This window comes from Nannospalax galili, unplaced genomic scaffold (genome assembly GCF_000622305.1).
Source record: "Nannospalax galili isolate Female #2095 unplaced genomic scaffold, S.galili_v1.0 scaffold34, whole genome shotgun sequence".
Lineage (NCBI taxonomy): Eukaryota > Metazoa > Chordata > Mammalia > Rodentia > Spalacidae > Nannospalax > Nannospalax galili.
Window position 1 is genome coordinate 6,896,186 of NW_008338996.1, and position 22,731 is coordinate 6,918,916.

General features: G+C 44.8%; 1 protein-coding gene across 1 annotated transcript in view; it reads right to left on the minus strand.

Moving 5' to 3' along the window:
- The window catches only part of Pappa (pappalysin 1), a 252,646-nt gene that overhangs the window by 31,661 nt on the left and 198,254 nt on the right, over nucleotides 1-22,731 (minus strand). The window contains exons 14-19 of the mRNA XM_008833486.3: nucleotides 22,182-22,350; nucleotides 19,290-19,473; nucleotides 15,603-15,813; nucleotides 14,790-14,961; nucleotides 6,739-6,886; nucleotides 1,866-1,975 (exon numbers count right to left, since the gene is read on the minus strand). Of these exons, the coding sequence (XP_008831708.1) occupies nucleotides 1,866-1,975; nucleotides 6,739-6,886; nucleotides 14,790-14,961; nucleotides 15,603-15,813; nucleotides 19,290-19,473; nucleotides 22,182-22,350 (994 nt within the window). The remainder of the gene's footprint in view (nucleotides 1-1,865; nucleotides 1,976-6,738; nucleotides 6,887-14,789; nucleotides 14,962-15,602; nucleotides 15,814-19,289; nucleotides 19,474-22,181; nucleotides 22,351-22,731) is intronic.

Consider the following 22,731-nt stretch of genomic DNA (forward strand, 5'->3'; position numbering starts at 1 on the left):
GCAGGCAGCGGGTGGGCGACTCAAGGAGGGGCAGTTTGTGGACTTTCAAATCCCTGGATTTATTTCACAATGAATTACAACTGAACTCTTTAGTGACCCGGGTTCACAGAGGCAAGGTTGGGAATTCATTTAGTAGGAAAATACCTTAAGTTGGAACTGGGCCAAGTCAGGAAGACCTTTGGTACTGGGGTGGCAGGGAGGTCTCCTGTATAGAATGACACTTACCTATAGAAGCATGTGGGAGGTAGGATGGGGGAAGGGGCATGGGAAGAGCTATCAGTCTGGAATCCTGACTGGTAGGTCAAGCTGCACTGTTATGTGACTCTGACCTGTCCCTCCATCTGTAATCCTCAGTTTTTCTGGTCTACAGGCAGATCATCTGGGTGACCTCTAGGTGTCCAGGGATTCTTACATGCAAGCAGATTTGGTGGCTGTTGCTATGTATGTGTTTGGCACAACCGTGTACCCTGGGGCATTCAGGAGAATTCCTTAGAGGATTTGGTTAAGAATGAGGAAAGTCACCATGAGGTGGAGGAAATAGATGGAGTCTAAGGTTAGGGAATCAGGGCATCCTGTGTATATTCAGAGAAGGTGAATGAGGAGGAATTGGAGGGGAGGCCGAACAAGATGAAAGAGATAAGAGAGAAGAGAAGTAGGAAGAGTTAAAAACAGAAGTAGGGTAAAAGGAAATGACGTTGGGAAGACAAAGGTCAAGGCAAGAGAGCAGAAAGCGAGCGGTGGGGGCGTGAACACTGGTATGCATGGGGTAGCTGAAGGGTCTGGCCAAGTCCCCATGCCTTAGAGGGCTGAGTAAGCCTTTGGAGAAATGGTTCCCTCAGCTCATTTGAGAAACAGTACACCCTGTATCAAGTTCTGCCAAGCTATCCAGAGCCCAATCTGCAGTAGGCAGGCAGACAGCAGCTCCCAGAATCCCAGGCAGAAAAGCTGGTACAGAGAGATTCAGCTGAGTCTTGCCTGCCTGCCCTCTGCTCCCATACACTTCTCTAAGGTGAGGAATCAGTTCTCAGAGGGATCCATGAGGCCCTGGAATCATGCTTCCCTGGCAGATGAGAGCAGGGTCCCACATCAGCTCTGAAACCCCAACTGATCATATCACCAAGAACCAATGCCTGTCCTCAGTGCCATGGGATGTCACCAGGCAGGGGTCTCCCCTGTCACCTGGCCAGGCCTGCCAACCTGATATCATGGGAAACTCAGTATTTTGAATCATGTTCGGGTTTGAGCCCTTACCCTGGGTCCATTAGGACATGCAAGACCCCAGGATCCATAAGTACACATATCACTCTCTGAGGTTTGAGTCATTGTGTATGCAAAGCTCTATGTCCCAGAACACAGTGTGTGCTCCATAAACAACAGACCTGATTAGATCCTTGTCATGAATGTCCCAGATTGGTTGCATTCCATCAAAGAAGTAAAGCATGGAAAAGATGCCAGAGAATTAGGCTTCATAAAGTATAGTGACGTGGAGGTTGCTAGAGAAGCAAATAGCCCCATCCTGATGGCTACGAACTACACTAGACACTAGACTGTGAACCAGTTCTACGTTCTCTACCAGTGTACACCTGTTGCCTTGGCTTCCTCCTGAGTGAACCAGAGACATTATGGTTCTTATCCCTAGGCTGCCACCAACACTCACTGGGATGATACATACAAGGCCCAGATCACAGAACCGGATGAGATGCCTTAAATAATTGCAGATGAAAAATTGTGAATAAATACCCTATAGAGCAGGCATGGTGATTAAATGACATAATGTAGATACAAGGATGAACTTGGGTGGGGCCAGGCTCAACAACTACATTTTCTTCTCCCTTAGCTGTTGATAGGCGGCCCTGGCCACTCACCTCTACTCGCGTGGGATTCATCCAATAGGGAATGTCACGCACTGTTATGTTCACTGGTAGGATGATGGACTCGCTGTTGTGGTCCAGGCACGAGGTGGCACACTCTGACCCTGAGGGAGAGCATAAGACAAAGTGGCTCTTTAGTTCCATCTCTGAGCACTCCTAAGCCACCATACTCAGCGTGGCCCTGCTGTTCTCTGCTTCCCAGTGGACTTGGCTGTGCCTGGAGTCAGTGGGAAGGAGTGCTAGCTCCCTTGGCAGAGTCACCCCTGACTTCCCTGACTCCACCCACTTGTCTCTGATCCAGTTAGCAGCTATTGTCACAGTCACTGGCCCAGAGCCTAGTTTGGTTGTGCCTTACTCCACCAGACAGACTGTCCAATGATCCCCACAAGATAACTCTCCTTTTCTGACTCAGTACCTCCCATGGTCCTATAGTCATTCCCTCCTCCAACCAACACCTTGATACCTTGGTCTGTCCAATGGTACTTGTTTTTTTCATGAAAACATATAGGTCCTACAGGTTCCCATGTCTGAGTGCTCTTCCCATTTGCCTCATCTCCCTAAAATACCCCCAACTTCTTTTTCATGACTAAATCTTATCAGTTTTTCAAGAACCAGCTCAAATGCTCCATGATGTCAGCCCTAGTTTCTGGAGCTGAGTGAGCACACTTCTGAGTGCCTACTAGTTTAAGTAAGTCTGTTGGCATTGATTAGTCTCTCCCCAGTGTTGTTTCTCCTGTGTCTCCTCTCCACAGTTGGAGTATTGATCTAGGAGAAGCAAGGTGTGGTTCACTCATCTCTGAGCATAGCCCAGTGCCTGGAACTGTGGGAGAGCTTCACGAACACTGATCAAGTGAATGTGCATCTTCTTAGTCCCCATGCTATGCTTGTGCTGAATGTTCATCCCTGCCCTCTCCAGGTCCTTCCCATGTGAGTTGCACTAGAAAACTACTAGTAATACCCAGACATGGGTATAAGTGCCACTTGCCCAGGGAAGGCCAAGCCCCTCACAGGCAACCAAAATAGCACCTGTCACATTGTTATCTCCCACTTGCCTGATGATTGTACTATAAATAGCTCTCTTCCCTGCTGGATCATAACTCCATAGGACCACTGTCCCTGTTCCCCATTCTATGCCCAGGGTCTAGAGCTGCATATTTCAGATTGTAGGTATTCAAGAAATGAAATCTGTGAAATGAGTAAAAGAAACAATGAGGGACTCATAGGATGGGGGTATAAGTGAGTGAATGAGGGTATTAATAGACATAATGATGAATAGGTTTCTAGTATCTTATGAAGGAGGAAGTGAGGCATAAGTGAATGAGTGGATGATGAGCTAAGTAGGTGAAGAGATAAAATGTGAAGCAGTCAGTGGGGGAAGATGATCAGCAAGGTTTTATAGAAGCCCTTGGCACAGAGGATTTTGGGTAGATCTGTGGCTTGGCAAGTTGAGTATAATTTGCCTTCTTCATTTCCTACTCTGACCATACACATTGTGAGGTCTCCTGAAAATGAAGCCTATTTCATTGTACGTCCTCATGATTCCAAAGAGGTACTCATGAATGTAGGCAAACAACAACGACAAACAAACAAACAAACAACAACAAAAAATTATTAAAATCTGACCAGGTCCAGAGGAGTTTCTTCCTCTATCATTGTGTCCAGACCTCCTTTTGAATTCTAAACAATGCAGAAAGAATGACCCAAATCTTTCCATGAAGTAGCAATTCTTCACTGACCAATCTTCACACTCCCTTCAGGCACACACAATGCGTGTACATATGTAAGCACATAGATACATATTTTTACACACACATATGCACACAAAACATACATATGTGTATATATATGCATGTTACATGTCCAGTGAACTCCTCCCTGTTATGATCCTATTATCCTCTTCAGTCTCAAAGACTCATCAGTTTAAACAGGGGCAATTGCAGGGTGACATCAAAATACACAACAGTTTCATTTTAAAAATTGGGACACTGAGCTCAGAAAACAAGATGTTCCTGTTTTTTCCTGGAGGCTTTCCTATGTCACTTTAGTGTCCTGCAAATCTAGAACCGTGAGACAGGTGTTATCATACCTATTTCACAGACGAGAGAGTCAAAAGACACAGAGCTCACCCTCCAAAGCTGGGAAGCGGAGACCCCTGACTTAAAACACATACATCCTGCTGGGTATGGTGGCTCATGCCTTTAGTCCCAGCACTTAGGAAGCAGAAGTAGGCAGATCTCTATGAGTTCAAGGCCAGCCTGATCTACATAGCAAGTTCCAGGCCAGCTGGAGCTACAGGGAGACCCTGCCTCAAAAAGACCATCTATACATATCACGTCAGTTCTCCTAACTTCTCTAACTTCTAGGACTACTGATAGCTGAAGCATAGCCATAGGGTGAATGAAGAGAAAAGTGCCAGTTAAGAGGGACAGAGATGGGTGCAGGGCCACAGTAGAAACAAAAAAATGAAAGCAGAAGAGGAAAACGGTGACTGAAGAGGATAAGGGGACAGGCATCACTAAGCTGTGAAGGAAAGTGATGTGTGCTGTCAAGGGATCCAATCTGAAGGAGTTTTCAGGGATTAGGCAAGGCTGTAATGATAAAATTGTTGTGGAAAAATTGCATCCTTTGTATATTAGACAAAGCCAGTCTAGTCCAAGAGAGGCGGAAGGAAGACAAAACACAGTAGGACAGGAGAAACCGGCTGTCTTCTACAGGAGGTTCTCTCTCTTCTGCTTCCCTCCTCCCTTCCTCTCTCTCTTTCCCTTCCTCCCTCCCTGTTTCTCCTGAACCTCCCTCCTCTGGCTCCTCTCCTCAATGCCAGGCTGTGGAGCTGAGGGCCAGGCTGCTGTGTTGTGATATATGAACCACACTTGGCGTCATTACAGAATGGTGAGCTCACCAAGCCTTTGCCTACTCTTCCCTGGAGAGGAGTGACTTCTCTGGAGCTCACTCATGTCGCACAAGCTCCCCAGGTTGCTCCAAGCAAGACCAAGAGCAGGTCTAAGTAACTCCAGGGGGGCCTTCGACCCCAAGTCTAGGACGTAACTTGCCTAGTTACAAGACTTCTGACAAAACTCCTCTTTATAGTTAAGGGAGATTCCCTTAGGGAAGGGTTCTTTCTGAGGCTAGAGGAAGGACCCAGGGAAGTAAGAGGTGGAGGAGGCAAGCCATTTCTCCTCCTTCCTTTTCTCTCTCTCTGTCAGTCTCCTCATGTTTCATTTTCTTTCTCACTTTTCTTCTCAGGGGCTCTCCCCCCAGCCCACCACACACACCAGATCAACTACCCCAGGTTACTGTATTCATAGGATGGGCATCCAGACAGCCGGAAACATGGGTTTGAGGGGACAGGAAGGGAACTCAAATATTGATTCCATACAGATTTCTTTCCCTTCCCATTGTGGCCACGAAAAAGCCCCACTGGGTGAATAAATATCACCACCACACACTGTTTCCTCTGTCTCTAGACTGTTCCCAGATGGGTATATTCAGAGACATGAAACCCATCAGAAATGATAGAGAAAAGGAGGGCTTGGCCTTGCAATACAGCAGCCAGGGTTGTAGACCACAGAGATACCTGTTGCCACAAATACCTTGAATGACAATGTGGGCAAGCTTCACAGGCTCACATTTGTCTACATTTTTCTTCTTGGCCAGGGTCTCTTAGATTGGTGGTTCTGTAACATCTTAATCAGAGAGAGCAACTGTGTGCTTCGATATCTTCTGACCCTGGGGGCAGTAACCACCGTGGCCAAAACAATGCAAGAGTGCTGGTACCTGCTTTAAGTTTCAAAGAAAATCTTCTAACTGAGCTTATGTGTTTCCATCTTCAAAAGGAGGTAGAAAGTCCCCAGGCACCTCCTCTACCTAACCCCAAGCCTAGCTTCTGGACATGTAGTAACAACTCTCAGTATGCTGTGTAAAGAACATGTTGGCTATGTACATGCTCAGATGACCTTCTGCACCAGACAGCCTTGGCAATGGCCCCATAAATCTCACTGGCTCTGAGTAAGGACATTCAATTCCCTGGGCTTTTCATCATGGTCAATTAGGGAATCAGCTCAAGAGGTCAGCATCACTGCCCTTAAATGAGGTCAAGCTCTATGTACTCTGAGTTCCCCATAAAGCCACAGAGCTGGTGATAAGTGCCTCTGTCCCAGAATCTGGGTTCTACCAAGCAACACTCAGTTTTCTCCCCTCATTGCATGTATTTCTCAAGCTGGCTATCACCACACAGATAAAATGTTCGAAAATCCATTTATCCTCTGGAGGCAGCCAGGATGATGTGGAGGAGGCTTTGGCTTTAGAGGAGGTTAAACCTCAGGACTTGAGACAATTCCATTACCTTGGAAGTTTCTATTGTCTCCCTAGTTACAGTATATAAAGATGTGTAAAGACAGTACCCTTATGGGTGCAGGGTTTGGCAAATGGTTGTTTTGTATGATGCACATTTTACAATTCATAGTAAAACCAGCCACACTGGATCCTGACGACTTCTGTAAACACAATGTATGCTACCATGGCTCCTGCTCTTTGGTTACCTGGCTTCAGTCTCTTCTCCTCAGAATACCAGTTCTCGCCTGACAAGATGCAACAAATCCTTGGGTAAGCATCACTTCTTCTGGGGGCTTTCTAATTGATTGCTAATTGATGGCTTTTTTTTGTACTACGACTGTTCACATTCACCCATCACAGTGTCATCAGGATCCTTCCTCCTGATTCCATTGGTGGGAGAATAGGGTCTGCCTCTTTCTCTGTCTCCTTGTCTGAGCAGTGTCTAGCATGGACACGTGGTAAGTGGCCTACCCAGACGCTAGCTTCAGCTCCTGGATGACTTGCACTTCCCAATGCTTCCCATGAGGAATCGTACCTATGGCATAGCCATCAGGACACTGCAGTTTGAGGTTACTGTTGAGCTGGTTTGGGGCTGAGCACTGGCCTTGCATCTCCCGGCAAACATGGAAGGAGCCACTCCAGGTGCCATCTTTCCGGCAGTGGATGATGTTGCTTCCACGTCCCTGAACACCAGAGAAACATAGTTAAGACCAAGATAGACCCCAGGTATCCAAAGTGCATTCCTCTCAAATTAAGAGTCATCATTTTCCCACAGCTCTAAATGTTGTTATAAAACAATTAGTTAATAATGGCCAAATCTTAATCATCTTGAAAGAGAGGTATTGTTAACATCTTCATTTTACAGATGGAGAAACTGAGGACTCAGAGGACGAAGAACTTGCCCCAGGCTTTCCAGACATCTTAACTCCCTGGTTTCCTAATTTCTAGTTTAATGGTCTTTGAGAAATTCTAATTGGAATAATAACAGCTTAGATTTGTTTTGTTCAGGAGCCCATCAGCTACCCTACTTAAACAGCCAATAAGAAGCAAGAGCGTGTGTGCGTGTGTGTGTGTGTGTGTGTGTGTGTGTGTGTGTGTGTGTGTGTGTGGTCCTATGCATAAAGAAGCAGGTATGTACCATACCTTGCTTCTCAGTCCATGAGAAAGCAGCCTAACTCTCTGTGCTTAGGTGAGAAGCTTTCTTTTCCAAGGCACTTCTAGTCATCATGGCACCAAGATGGTACTGAGGAGATATTTCTCTCTCTCCCTAGTTCCTTAAGGCAAGCAATAGATTATTCCTCAGTCTTCTGTGAATAATTAGGTAAGTGAAGCTTGAAGACACAAACCTTTCTCTAAGCTTCACTCAACCTCCAAGACAGTATTAGATTAGATGTCACGTGGGGATCGGAGAGACAGAAAAGGAATGGGAGGACATTCTGGAAAAGAGAAGTTCGTGTGCAAATACAAAAACAGTGTCATGAGCACAGCTGAGGCAGGTGCAGATCTGAGTCTAACTCAAGAGAGGACTAAAGGGCATGAAACAAGGGAGGTGTGGATCTTGCTGCTGGCTTCGGGAGACTGAATTCTACTCCAGAACCAGTGAAGAACCATCACACCTCATCTCACAACTGCCCAAGAATCTTGGAAGTGGTAGCACTGTGCCCGACTCATCCCTGTGTCCACTAGGCCTTTCACCACCACAAACCACTTAGCTATCCATTCACCTCTCTGTGTTTTTCTTCATTCAAGACCGTTTGCTTAACTAAAGATGAGGTGAATAAGTAGAGAATGGTTTTTAATAAGTAGGAAATAAATGAATGCATAGCCAAAGAAAAAAGGTATGAATGAAGAAATGAATGAATAATGAGGAAATAAACAATGAATGTCTGTGAGATAAAATGTGAAAGGACTGAAAAATCTGAAGCTGCCTTGTCTTTCAGGAAAACAGCTGCATAGACTCAAGATTCAGAAGAGAAAGACTGTCCTGAGCCAGTAGGAGGTGGGCACTATTATGGAGGAAGCCGCCGACCCCCTGCCCATGGGAGAAAGTGGTCCATCTGAGATGTGAGAAGTCTTACAGCGCCTCTTTCAGTGGCTTGCTGTGGCAAGCTCATCCAGCTTCATATGGCTTCAGAGAACTTAGGCTTTCCCTTGCAGAGCCCCAAGCTCTAAGCCCCATGATTCTGCTGGGCCCTCAGGGGAGTAGGAAATTGACCCCGATTTCCTGGATCCTTGGCCTGGGCCTATGATGCATTTGGCCTCCAGCCTCTGAAGGGCTGCAGACCTCAGCACTACATGGGCCAGAGTTGGCTGGGGAACTGGGTTTGCAGCAGAGAATGTATTAGAGCTATCTGGAATCTTCTCAAGGAGTTTCAAAGCTGGAAGCTTCACCGTGGAAGGTGGGAACATAGCGCCCTTGGTCTTGTTGCCTCTAGAGTCTGTCTGTCTGTCTGTCTGTCTCTCTCACCTGCTTGGCTTGTCACTAAATCTGCCTTTAAAATATGGTATCACTCACCTACTAAGACACCTTAGCCTTCAGAACAAGGCAAGATCATGGGTTAGCCCTCTAGGGCTTCCGTAGGGGAACTCAAATACACGGCTAGTCTACCTCTTGCTATGCACATGGCCTTACCTCTAGTCAGATGAATACCTCCTCTCTCCTGCCTGCCTCCTTGGCTTCCCTACCTCACACTTTTGTTCTCTGCCCTGCATATAGCAGTCTCTCTGGCACTTAGAGATGCTCGGGACTCTCTTAGGAACACTTCCTGTTGTGCTGAACACTTGCCCACTACCTGACAGAGGATGTTCTTTCTGGCTGCTGTGCCTAATTTGAGCAAGGAGGGTCCAGTGTGGTATGAGATCCAATCTGAGAAGATGAGAGATCACTTCTGTGGATGTTTTCAGGGAGTTTTGCCATCTGAGTGTATTTGGTTCCAAATACACATCACCTGCTAAGGTAAAATCCCCCATAAGAGCTTAACCCAAACATCCTTAACCTAAACTGTAGGCCTCTCTGTGCCTATGCATCTCTCTGTAAAGTCATATTGTACTCTGTTTAGCTTCCCTAAGTCTTTAGCTAAGAGAGTGACAGAGTTGAAGGTATTTACAACTATGTTATTGAAAACTATGGTATATTCAAAGTTTTAAAAGGTCATTTAAACTATTGAGTGGACTAGAAACCCTATCTTTTCCCAAATTTGAAAATTGAGGCTCAGTGAAGAACGGAAGAAGTGGTTTATTTTTATTTTATTTTTAGATTTGATTTATTTTTATTTTATGTGTGAGTGCTTCATGTGCATGTGTCTTAGTACAGTGATGCACCCATACATGAAATGGAAGAGAGCCTGAAACTGATCCCCTGGAACTGGAGTTATGGATGGTTGTTATCCGCCATGTGGGTGCTGAGAATGAAACCCAGGTCCTCTACAAGAGCAGCCAGAGCTCCTTACTGCTGAGTCATCTCTCCAGCCCCAAGATGTGTGAACCTTCTTCACTTCTCTGTGCCTCAGTTTCCTCCGTTGATCAGTTGGCATGAGACCATTGCCTAAAAGGGTCTTCGTGAAGACCAGGTGGTCAATACATGGAAGTATTTAAGACCTAATACGCACACACAGAGCTGTATGACAGCCGTGGCTCTTAACTGTGCTGCTGTGTTGTCTCAAGGAAATTGGAGAAATCAAGCCAACCAACAGTGTTTTTCAAAAATGGCAGCAACCAAAAAGAGGAGGCAACAGACAGTCACAGGTGGTGGATGCCACATTCCAGTCCTTGATTATACATCCCCAATGTCTTCACTACAGTGCAGGAGACAAAGAAAGGGGGAGGAGAGACAACAGGTAGATGACACAATAAGCCAAATCATGACAGAGAGCGGCGAGTAGCATCAGCATGGGCAGAGCCACGTGGCAAGGGACAGGAGACTGAGGGATGAGCTTCAGTCACTGAATATTGGGTCCACCATGTCTTACTTGTATAATATGGAGCAGAATCCTTCCCCTCCCTGATCTCCTGTGTCTGCATGTGTAGAATAGGACAGGGTTGCTGATGCTGCAGGTTTTCGTGGCATGATCAGTGAGAAGCAGACATATGGAGTTGGTGTGGCTTGAGCAGTGAAGACGAGTTTAAAGTGTGGTTTGTGTTGTGATATGCCTTAAGATCTGGCTCTGCTGCGGCTTCCCTTCTGGGCCTCAGTGGACTTATGCATAAACTAAGTGGGCTGCAGTGAAGGTCCTTGGGCTTCGGCCAAACTCTAATGGCATGTGCTTCTGTGATTTTCCTCATTCTCTCAAGGTTGTCCTAGGTGCTTGGTGCATGGTTAACTCTGAAAGAAGGTGCTGGCATGGTCTTCAGAGTTTCCGTACCCATACAGCTATGCTCCACCCACAGCAGAGCTCATGTGGACAGGGGCCAGCCCCAGGTCAGAGGTAGCAAAAAGCCTTGCACAGCTGCCCACCATCTCCCCTACAAGGGACTGAGCATGTTTTGGATTCTGCTCTTGTCCTTCCTCTCAGCTCCTGCTAGTGGCTGAACCCATTATTAAGTGCACTGCTTGGTCCATGAAGCGTATTTAGCCTTTGTTCCCTCCTACTCCAAGGGTCCTCCATGAGACCTGTCCCTATCCAAAGACTGTTCCCCTAATCTGTGCAAAGTTCTTATAGAACTTGTCACTGGGTGCTGGGCCTGATTGATCTCACACACTCAGGATCTTCTAAGTTAGATTAGATCTGGAGGCAGTTAGCACTTCTCAGCAGCTGTCTGGGTATAGAATCTGTGATCATTGCTGCCATCCTTCCATGTGAATGGCTTTTTTTTGGGGGGGGGGCGGTCGGTGGAAGAACACAGCTGAAGAGACACAATACCACTTACTATCTGCCAGTTGTGGACAAAGATAGCCCCCATCAGGCCTTCTTTCTATATCTGTAAAATGCAGAGAAGATTTCTTTTTAGGTATTTGCTTTGAGTTTTATCAGAATGAAAGAAAGTCTGCAATACCAGCCTGGAACCTATAAAACCCTCAGATGGAAAAGGAAAGCTGTCATTATTTAGGGTTGCCATCTTGGTTTGGAGAAACAAGAACACCATAAATGTCAGAACTAAGATGTCCTATACAGTGGATATAGTGTGACTGTTTACGTTTTCATTTGATATAATGAGCTGGGGGTGGGGGCTCATTCCTAGAATCCCAATACTCAGAAGGCCAAGGCAGGAAGATTGCCGTAAGTTCAAATGAGACCTGCCTGGGCTACATTGGAAGACACTATAAAAAAAAAATAATAATAACACCCAACAGCATTTGGAGACCAAAAATCAGACTGAATAGGCCTTTAAATAAGATAGAGGACATGAAGCTGGGACAGCGGGAAGGTGGGGTGGGGAGGGGGAGAGGGTCTGAGTATGCCCCAAATGCACTGTGTAAAATTCTCAATGAATTAATAAAAATATTTTAAAAATAAGTAATAAAATAAACAAATCTACACAATAAAACAGTTTTTGAGACAAGGTTTCATGTCTCATGTAGCCTAGGCTGACCCTCATACTCACTATTTAGCCAAGGCTGGCTTTGAACTACTAATCCTCCTGTCTCCACCCCTGGGTGCTGGAATTAATGGCATGCACCATCGTGCTCAGCTTAACATTTTAAAAATTATTTAACATCAAGTGCAATTTAATATTTAATGACTTGGCCACTATAACCACATTTCAAGTACTTCACATGTGGCTGGAGGCATGACACATATATGAGATGTTCTCATCATAGCAAAAAGTTCTAGAGGGACTAGAGGACCATTTATTCTACTGGTTTATTTGGGCAAGATAAGAGGTTTGCAGACAGCTCACACTGGTCTCCCACACCACGTCTTAGCCTTAAGATGGGTAAGTGCACTTCTATGACTTTTGGTGGCTAGCCAGCATTGAGCTAGGCTCCTAAGTTTTCTGGGAGCTTGCTCAGGGATTCTCTCCACTGGAATGGCCTTAAAAGCCAGCTAGTCCAATTGAGTCTTCCTCCCTGGTGTCAATGTTTGTAGCATAGACTGCACTGCACAACTCCAGGTGTACCCGCATCTACTCCTTGCTGCTTTTACCTCATTGAATCCTCACTCATGAGCTGGGAGGCAGGCAGTATTATTTCTCCACATATTACACACAAAGAAATGGAAGCTTGAAGGGTTAAATGATTTGTCCCTCAGGCAGGGGGTGGTGAAGTTAGCATTTGAACTCAGATCCTATATCCTACTGGCTTCAATGGAGGAATTTGTGGCTTTTTTTTTTTTTTTTTAAGTTTTGCCAGTTGTGGCAGTGGTGGGAGTGTGTGACTCGCCCCATAGTAGCCTCTGTCTTTCCCTGCCAGGACCTGGAACTTGTTTGGAAAGCAAAGAATCTCTGCTCCATACAAGCTGTGGGATTCAAGAAGCCCAGGCTGTGTGCTCCTGCTGTGTTTACAGGCAGTGAGAGGGGATCTGAGGTGAACACTAGCTTTGGCTCTCAGGCCCCTGGTCTGAGGGTAGAGGAAATTCATTCTCAGTACAAACTAGAAACGTCAATTGTGTTAGGAGCCCGTTTGGCATGCCTACCCTCATTCTTTCAGCTGACAAGCCCTACCCTGCTCCTTCGAGTCTAGCCTCTCCACCCACTGCCAAACAGCAACACTCCAGTCCTCTGATAAATTTACATTTTCCTCTCTTTTAAATACAAACTGCCCATGAAAGCTACTTGGCAGGTCCCAGGCAGACTGGGTTTCAGTTTGATAACTTGGCCATGGCCAGAATATTATTTGGCTCAGCAATTTGGGTAACTGTTAGCAACAGTTTTATGTAAGGGAGTGAGAGGGACGTTGGTCAGCCTGCAAGAGGCCGTGATAATCCTGACCCCTACTTGTTGACATACTGGCTCCTGCTTCCTAGGTGCTAGGGAATTGGAATGACTCCAAGGAAAGAGTACCAGCACCCTAGCTGGTATACACAGATATCGGTGAGTGCATGTTATCTGGAGGTGATATCAACTACACTCAGGTTCTCCGCAAAGGAGGCACCAACTCAGCCAGTGTCAGTTCTACTACTTTGTGGGTTGAATAAGTTCTCTGAGCCTTGTTTTTTTTCCCATCTGAGAAATAACAAAGTTGGCTTTGGTATATACTTCAGCTTTTTTTCATGTTCTTAATGAAACTGTCACTCTCGAGAACCTACTAGGTGCCTGGCACTGTCCTAAGTGCTGAAGGCACAGGGACAATAGGTCAGTGAAAGTCTTCTCAGCCTGATGTGGGAATGCCATGAAATAAACCAGAAAATTATAGTAGTGTGGCTGACACTGAGAAGGGGTAACCCGGAGAGGAGCACTGGCCAGGCGTGGAAGGGACTTTCACAAAGGGCTCTTAGAGAAAGGGGTTCCTGGTCATAGGGTGAAGGAGGAGGAGTCAGGCAACGGGACCACATGAGGGAACTGCTTAAGGTACAGACACAGAGCAGGCAGGAAAGCTGGATCTTCCCAGGGTGCAGGAGTCCTGCCCTAAAAGGTTGGGATTTTATCCCAATGGAGCCAGATGATGGTAGTTCAGAAGAGCTTGAGGTGATAGGAGCAGGCATGATCAAGAAGCTGCCTGGTGGCCAGGAAAGAGAGGATGGTGGCCTGGATAAAGGTGGTGGCCTTGAGAACAGAAGGGAACAGCTTTGAGTGTTTTGGCAGAAGAAGGAATAGAACTTGAGAATTGCTTAGATGTGTGGAAAGGAAAGGACTTAAGGATGTTAGTTTTGCAGAGTCTAGTATTAGGAGGCTCATACTGAGCAATAAAGACCAGTAACAACTGCAACCCACATCATGTCCGGCCAACTATATTCCAGCTTCACCTGGCTGGTGATTCTTGCACACTTGTGAATGACGGGGCTAGGCTGTCAATGATCTGTAGTAGGTTCTATAAAGATAGGGCTTCTGTGCACTGTTGGGTTTCTTTTTTGGACTTTTCTTTAGCTTCCCCTTCCTATCCTACTGGGTGGCAGAGGCTGCGTGTAGAGAATTCCTTCAGCAAAGGTAGGCAAGAGTGCTGGGCTCTGCTTCAGTCACTTGTGACTTAAGAAGAAATTGAAGCCACAGTGACACTTCTATCCGCCTGTTCTTCCACATTGTCCCCAGACATGTTCTCCTAACCTTTGTAGAGCCCCCTCTCTGCAAGTCTCAGGAGTCAACTGATGCCTAAAGATAGTGTTTCATGTTCTTAAATGCAACAAGGACAATGTGAGTAATGATGGTGGCAGAAAGCTAGCAAAAGCCTGGTCTCTACTATCAGATGACAAAACTGATCAGGTTCACATGCTAGAATGCCACATATGATTTTCTGTAATAATGGCTTAATAAAAGTCTGATAGTTCCAATTCATTTAAAGTGCTCAAAGCTAAGAATCTCTGAATAAGAATGTTGTGGGGAGAAAAACACAGCTTAAAGAGATTACAAAGGAAGATACTGAAAGCCCAGCTTCTCGGCATCTGCGATGATGATGTTGTCATTGCATAAGCTTGGCTGTGAAAAAAGAGCCCTGGAGACAGCAGTTGCAAGGCAAAGAGCAGAAGGCCTGATCTCAGGTTCCAGTGGGCTTACCTGGGTAGTATCACTGTCTTCACACTTGATCCTACACTCGCTGTTGAACTGGAAGCCATTAGTGCATTGGTAGAGCCCGTGAAATTTAGGTGGAGGTGGGTCACACGTCACAGGTACACAAGTTCCCTCCTGCCAGCTGCCATCTTGGGTACACTGAATCTTGAAGGCCCGTCTTTAAGGAAGATGAAAGAAAAGTCATCCCAAGAAACAGATGGTTAGACCCTGAACACAGCAAGGGGCCTCACATTCCCTTCCTGTTCACAATCCCCTGCCTGTCCTGTGAGATGGGTGGTACATGAATAGAAATTAAAGAAATTGCATTCGCAGAAGAACACAGGCAGAGGCAGGCAGGTATGACAGTTAGATGTTGTTTTGGACAAAGTTCAATTCCCACTAGCCTCTTGTCCTCTCTTTTCCTTCCAGAATGTTCTGAGGGTCCCAGCATAATGATGATATAAGCATCTAGTAATTATAGAGCAACTACTTAGTGCAAGGCCCTTTGCAAGCTGTTTTGCTTCATAACAATGATACATGGTAACTTATCATCTTCATCTTTCTGCTGAAACAAAAAAAAATGGGAGACCCAAGGAATGAAGGCACTTGCCTAAGGTCACACCGTAAAACTGAGCCCCACAGCTAATGTTCTGTGTCTTTCCCATGGAATAGAATGGGATAAAATTTTGGTATGACCTCCAGCAAAGCCAGGAATACATCCTTTTAAGGAGGTAGACAAGCCAGGGATGCATTCTTTTAAAGAGGTAGCCAGATCCACCTCTGCCCCTCTCTAGAGCTGGAGAGTATGTTCCCACTCACTTCTTGGACTTCCGAGAGAAGCCAGGCACATGGTACCCAGGCTTGCACTTGTACTTGCAGAAGGAGCCCACTTTGTGCATGTTCTCTCGGCACCGGGCAGTCTGCAGGTCTGCGTTGGGTACTGGGGGTGGAGTGAGGCACATGAGCTCACACAGAGCCTCTGGGAAGGACCACAGCCCATCTTCCATACAGGTCAGGAAACTGTTATTGCCTGGAAGACACAGGCAGGCAGGGTGAGAGGAGAAATGAGCTCCTGGCAGTTGAGATAATGCATAAATTGCCCAGACTTTAGTCAACTTAAGTACCCCGAGAAACTCTGGTTGGATCCAATACCTCCCACTAACAACTCAGAATCTACAGAGTGTGCAAGACAGATGCTGTGAAGGAGACAGAAAATGAAAGCTAGGCTTATTCCATGTCTACACAGAATTAAAATTCAGGGTTTGAACTCTTCATTCTATACCTCTCATGCTGCACAGGAAAGATCCCTTCCCAGTCCTTCCATCATGCCCTTTACCCTCCAGGTAGGCAGCATTGCCCAGAAATAGTGAGTCTGACATAAAAGCTGTTAGTTCTACTAACAGTGTGTTGTGTGACCTAGAGCTGCCACTCCCCTCTGGGCTGGGGCCCCTGTACTCCTCTGGTCTCCCCATGCGTGGAATGACAACACCATGTTATCAGGAGGTTTGATTTTTCTGTTCAGGCCCCTGTGCTCAGGGAAGCTCTGCCAAAGCAGCTGAGAGAGCAGTGCTTCCCGCTGCCAGTGCCAGCTCTGACCGAGTGCTGATTGCCATCAGGATACTCGCCTGATGGGGGACGGTGCAACTCAAGTAAAACCCAGGAGCTAGGCTTTTCACTGCCAGCTCATGTATTATGTAGGCACAGCCTGCCCCACACACTCCCCAAGAAAATTAGAGGAGGGCCTGGAGTGGGTGTTTCTCCACTGATTCTCCTCTGACTGGTGATTACAGAATGGTGTTGACAACCAGCAGTGGAAGCACGTGGGAGTCTCTGGATTTGAAGGTGGGAGGGGTTGGGAGTGACAGGAATGAGACTGACATTTATTGAGAAGTTACTATGTGCCGGGTGCTTTTGAAATGTTGTCTCATTTATCCTCTCCATAAACAGGGTGCATAGTATGTTGATTCTCTTTTGGAAAAAGAGACTCAGAGGGAAAGAAGGTCACTTGAACAAGTACTTATAGCATGTCAATAACAAAAGACAAAAGTCAGGTTCAAAACCAACTCCAGTCTAACTACAGATATGGATGTTAATAGTGGGAGTTTGGGTTATATGTTTAGCAAACTTATTTTCCACTCTGGGACAGTCAGAACTCAATTTTCCTCTCTAGACACTTATTTCTGTCTTTCCAGTGCTAGGAGAATTACATGCAGCAACACTCTTGAAAAGTGCCCGTGAAATTGCTGTCACTGCCTTTTGTGCTTAATAACGTATGTCCTTCCTCCCTCTCATTCAACTTTGCACTTTCACTAACACATTGGAAAAAAACTATGTGAAGTGCACAGAGACCTTCATTCACTTAATGAACATCTATTGAGTACTTATTGTGTGGCAGGTACTTTTATATGTTGGGGGCAAGGCAAAATAAAACTAGACAAAAATAACCTTGTACATGAAATTGATAATCTAATGAGATAGAGAACAACATGAGAAATTATCATTAAATGTGAGTTATATAGTTCTAGAAGGTGGTGATCAGTATTACCCAGAAAAAAATGAAGCAAGAGAAAGAAGGTAAGGTAATTGTTTCACAAGTTTATGTATACTCTTCTGCCTCTCCTCCCTCCGTTCACTTTTTGTTACTCCCTCCCTTGTCAATGTGATTCATCCGGATGGCATGAGACAATTTAGTATTTGCAAACCTCACAGAAAATGCTAACTTGTAAACCGTGAGACTGACAACCAGATATGTTCATATTACATGAAAAGAGTAAAGGCTAAAAGAGTGATTTGTTTGGATTCCTTCAAAGCAAAAAATATTTCCAGAACACCAGAGACAGGAAACCCTTCTGTGTTGCTTCTGGGATTGGGGTGGCCAGAACTTTAGGATGCCAGATGCATTAGCAGTTTGACTGCAAGGGGAGCTTTAAAAGATGCAGGGAGCATGCCCTCTCCAACTTGCTCAACAGTGATAAAATATCTGTGGCCAAAGTGTTGGGATTGTATCAGCTAAGAAAACTGTAAATTGTGAAATGAAAGACATAGTTTTGGGGGCAAGATAACACCAAAATGCAGAATGTTAGTGAAAAGAGAAGAAGCAAACTAAAAGTATACATTCTGGGAGAGAGAAAATTGAAGTTACCAGTGTCCAAAGAATCAGGAGGCTAAAGCAGGAACTGGTGATTCAGGACCATGGATATGTCCCCCACCCTCATGACTGACTGGGAAAATGGAGAGATGGACTGTGCAGGATCAGAGTTTCTAAACTGCTGCCAGTACCTGCTCCTATCAAATGGCTCTAAAGAAAGCACGGTATGGCAAATACACTTTGTGCCCTTGACTTTGAGCTCTATATGCTGAAGTATGCTCACAGCACTGTGGTTTGTGGTTTTGATCACAGATGCATATTTTACTCACATGGACCAAGAACCAAGGAGTGAAGCCCCTGGAAGCAACATTCAACCAATGATGGAGGTGGCCAACTGACAGACCAGCTAATGTTGACCGCTCAGAGACGTTGTATACTCTCTTTCCAACTTCCATGTAGAGACCAAGGTCTAGTTGTTTCCAACATTAACAATCATTAGAAGGTCTTGTCAATACCATGCCTTTCTTCTTCACATCCCTCCCTCCATGGCTGCTTTCTGGGGAACATGACTAAGGTCACAGTGAAGGCATTTCTGGGGCTGACAGTACCAGCCGAGTGCAAGAGTGTAAATTTTAGGCACTGTGTTCTCATGAGTTGTGGGGCTCTGCCATTTGATTTGTTCATCTTTAAAGTCAGCAAAATGATTGTAGCTTAGCCTGTGTGCAAATGGAGCTAAGAATATTTCACTCTCTAGTAAGTATGAAAAGAACTATCAACTTTTAGCAATGTTAGAATGATGGTGGTTATTGTTACTTTTCATTTAAAGATTATCCAGTGGACCAAGTCTCTTTGAGAGAGCTTTCAAGGAAAAATAAGTTCTTCTGTTCCCTGACACAGTGGGGTGACTGTAGCCACTCACACCACATTATACAGTTCAAAATCGTTAGAATAAAAGATTTTAAATGTTCTCACCACAAAGAAATGATAAAAGTTTAAAAGTGATAGATATACCAATTAACCTGATTTGATCATTATAATTTATGCATGTATTGAAACAATGTTTCCGTCCATAAATATGTGAAATCATAGTGTATGCATAAAAAAAATTGAAACTATCATAGAGCAGAATCAAGAAAGGGAATGTTAGACATTCAGTCTGGCTTTCTTTGTGATTGTCTTTCTTCTTGAAAGATTTACAAAATCTTGATGGGAATTCACTGTCATTTTTATGCACACATTTTTTTTCCCTTGGCTGCACAATAAGATCGTTCACATGACTACAATTGGTAAAAAGAAACAGGGAGCAGATGCAACCTGGTCTAACTTTTTCTCTCTGAGACACAGAAGGAGGCTTAGAAACAGCCTGTGGGTTTCCCAGAGATGATGGGGGCCAGGCTGAGACAAAGGACCCAGGATACCTTTCAGCTGGGCAGGATGGCGGCACTGGAAGGAGCATCTTTTGCCAAAGGTAGTACCCTCTGGGCAGGAGAAGGAGGCAGCATAGACGTGATGGTGATCCGGAACACCACAGTCTACTGGTTCACACGCCACCTGCTTGTTCCATTTTCCCTCTGTACAGGTCACTGTGATGCTTGGTCCAACCTGAGAGGCAGAGATTGGTACCATAAGGAATAGCAGAATGGTCAGATATGAAGAAATACATTTCTTCCCCAGGTGATAGCTCAGAGTTTTGTCTGTGAACCAGGGGACCAATGCTTAATATTTAACTTAAACTCATTCTTAATAATCTCAAATACTGTGTGAATTAGATATTTCAATCTCTGTTTGATCATGCAGAAATGGAAGCTTAGAGACATTATATGATCAGCCCCAGGTTATTCCCAGAAAAAGGATAAGTGGGACTTGAACCCAACATTATGATGCTAACTGCAATCTATAAAGTCTCCCAGATCATAATTCTCATTTTGTTGATGAGCATCTTGAAATTCAGAGGTCTAACAGGGTATGACTTCTTATAAAACAGACAAACTGGAAAGATGGCTCAGCACTTAAAGAGTATTGGCTGCTTTTGCAGAGGACCTGAGTTCTGTTCACAGTATGCATATGCTGAAACTCTCTTGAATTTCAGTCCTATCTGAAACTCCAGTTCCAGGATCTGACACCCTCTTCTCACCTCTGTGAACATTAAAGACACATAGTACACTTATAACAAGCACTATATAAAAATAAAAATAAATAAATAAAAATTATAAAAAGAGACTGAAACATGTTAAATAGTAGCACACTAGGAAATGGTCTCCGTTTCTTCCCTTGAAAGAGTTTACTAGGAAGCTGGACATGATGGCATGTGCCTTTAATACCAGCACTCAAGAGGCAGAGGCAGGTGGATCTCTGCAAGATCGGGGCCAGCCTGGTCTACATAGTGAGTTCCAGGCCAGCTGAGGCTACAGGGAGACCTTGTCTCAAAAAGACCAAGGAAAAATAATAATAAGAAGAAATAGTTTACTAGAAGACTACTGAAGTGTTTGGTGCTAAGAAGTTGCTCGCTGCCTTTGGATATAAGAGACATGATGTCTCTCTATGGAAGGTTCTTTCTCTCCCTTGAGCTCTCCCACTGGTGATATAAATTGAACACAGGGATTGCTCTACATAAATTACTGGCTACTTTGAAATTTAACGCCTCAATGGAGAAAGAATTTCACTAGTCAAGAGCAAGATACGTTGAAAAGAAACACACCTAAGAACACTGAAGGATTTGACAGAGATTTAAACTGAATTGGAAGATGTTAGGACCCTGTAGGAAGAAGGGTGAGATCATGTTATAGAGCCAAGAGAAGGCCTGTCATTGGTAGCCCAGAGCTTTCTATTCAAGGAGGAAGCAGCCAAATCACTGGGGATAGGGGATGCCAAATGTTGATTTGGGATTTCGAAAGCAAAGGACATTTTCCTCTCTTAAGCACACATCAAAGGGAGAAGTCTCTTACTGCCAAGGCAGGCTGATTGTTTCCATAGGAGTTCAGATCTGCCATGCCTGACACACGGAAGTAGGTGTTTAAGACAAGCAAGTCCAGAAGTTCTCAACAAATAGGCATTCCCAGCAATAGAGAATGTACCCTGTGTGCTTGTGGCATGATGACACAGTCTACAGGCTGGGTCCTGGAAAAGGTGCATCTAGAGGCAGCTCTGGAGTCCTCAAATCCCACAGTTGCCAACTTCTCTTACTCTCCCTTGACAGACCTGAGTCTCTAAGACGACATCTGCCACATCACTCATCTCTATTAATGACGAATAATTCCATGCAGAACTTATGCCATTCGCCAAGAACTACACTGACAACATCCCTAAGGTTGTGTCAGTTGCCTGTCTCACTCCTTAGACTTCTACACGTGTAGAGGTAGCCAAATGAGGACTTTGTTGAACATGATTTGATCATGCTGTGCCCTTCCACAGTTTCTTGTTGCCCTAACAATAAACCTCAAACTTCGCAACTAAGCTGGAAAGTCCTAGCACCAGTGGACCCAAATGGACTCTCTTGCCTCATGGCTTATGTGATTTTAGAAGAAGAAACCCAGACTCCCTCTGTGGCACACTTACTTCATTAGAGCATATTTTTCTGCCTCGTTCCCTGAAGATACGCTTCTATCTGTCACTCTACTTTTCGGTTGTCACATCATTTCTTTCAGTGCAGTTTCCTTAATTCCCCTTATGTTTTCACAAAACCCTCCATGTCCCTTCAGAGTATTGATCATGATCTGTATTCCTGTTCCTCCGCTAGTTACAAAGAGAAACTAGTTCAGTCTTAATGACTTCTCTTTCTCTAAGATAATCAGACTTTTATATAGTCTTTTACAGATGATTTACAATGAACGAGTGAATTAATTAATGAATAAATGCTTCATGGACAAAGATCTCTTCTCTACCTAAAACAGCTCATTCAGTTATTAAAAATTTTGAAGGTAAGCATTTCATTGCAATGTGATCACTGCAGAGCTGTGTAGACCTGTAACCTATGTAACAACACTGATGTATCCTACATACAATATTCTTTGGATTGAAGTCATATTCTTAGAGATTCCTGGTTGATTTGTTTGTTGGCTGCATGGTTGGTTGATTCATTTTGGATAAATATGTATATAAGCATATGTTCATATGTTTACATATACATACGTACATCACATACACACACATATGGAGACAGAGACAGACAAACACAGAGAGAGACAGAAGACAGAGAGAGGAGGAAGAGACAGAGAGAGGATGTATATTGATATGGATTCTGCAGAGAACCCATTCCACACCTACCAGCCACCCTTGGCTAGAGAAAGTCTCTGCTGTCTGCATTCACATACCTGGCTCTTGATTAGCTCGTCATCTCGCTGTATCTGCAGCACATAACCTGTCTCGCAGCTCACAGTGCACTGGGCACCGTGGTAGCGATCGCTGCTGGAGCAGTTGAGAGACGCATTCTCCACGGTCAGTTCTGGACAATCAGTGGCTTGACAGGCAAAGTGCACACAGCTGGGGAGGAAGGAATGAGAGGGTGAGAGGGTTTCCCTCATAAGACAGCTTTTCAAGCTGGAAGGTAAAGGCTGAGCCTCCCCAAAATTTCAGGAGGCTGAGACTGAAAAAAGGGTGGTGGATAGATGAAAAATAAAAGGACTCTGGAGGAAGCCATGGTTAAAGCTTACCATTAACAATGAAAGTAATGAACACTGAGTTCAAATCCTATTACTTGAACATTTTGAATGCTATTGTTTCCAGCCTTTAGGAGCCTCAGCTTTTCCATTGGTGGGATGGGGAATGGGGATAATTAGGAATACGGCAAGTATTTATTGAGTTTCCTATCTGCCAGGCACTGGACTCAATGAAAGCCTCTTTGTATTTTCTAATATTCCCCAC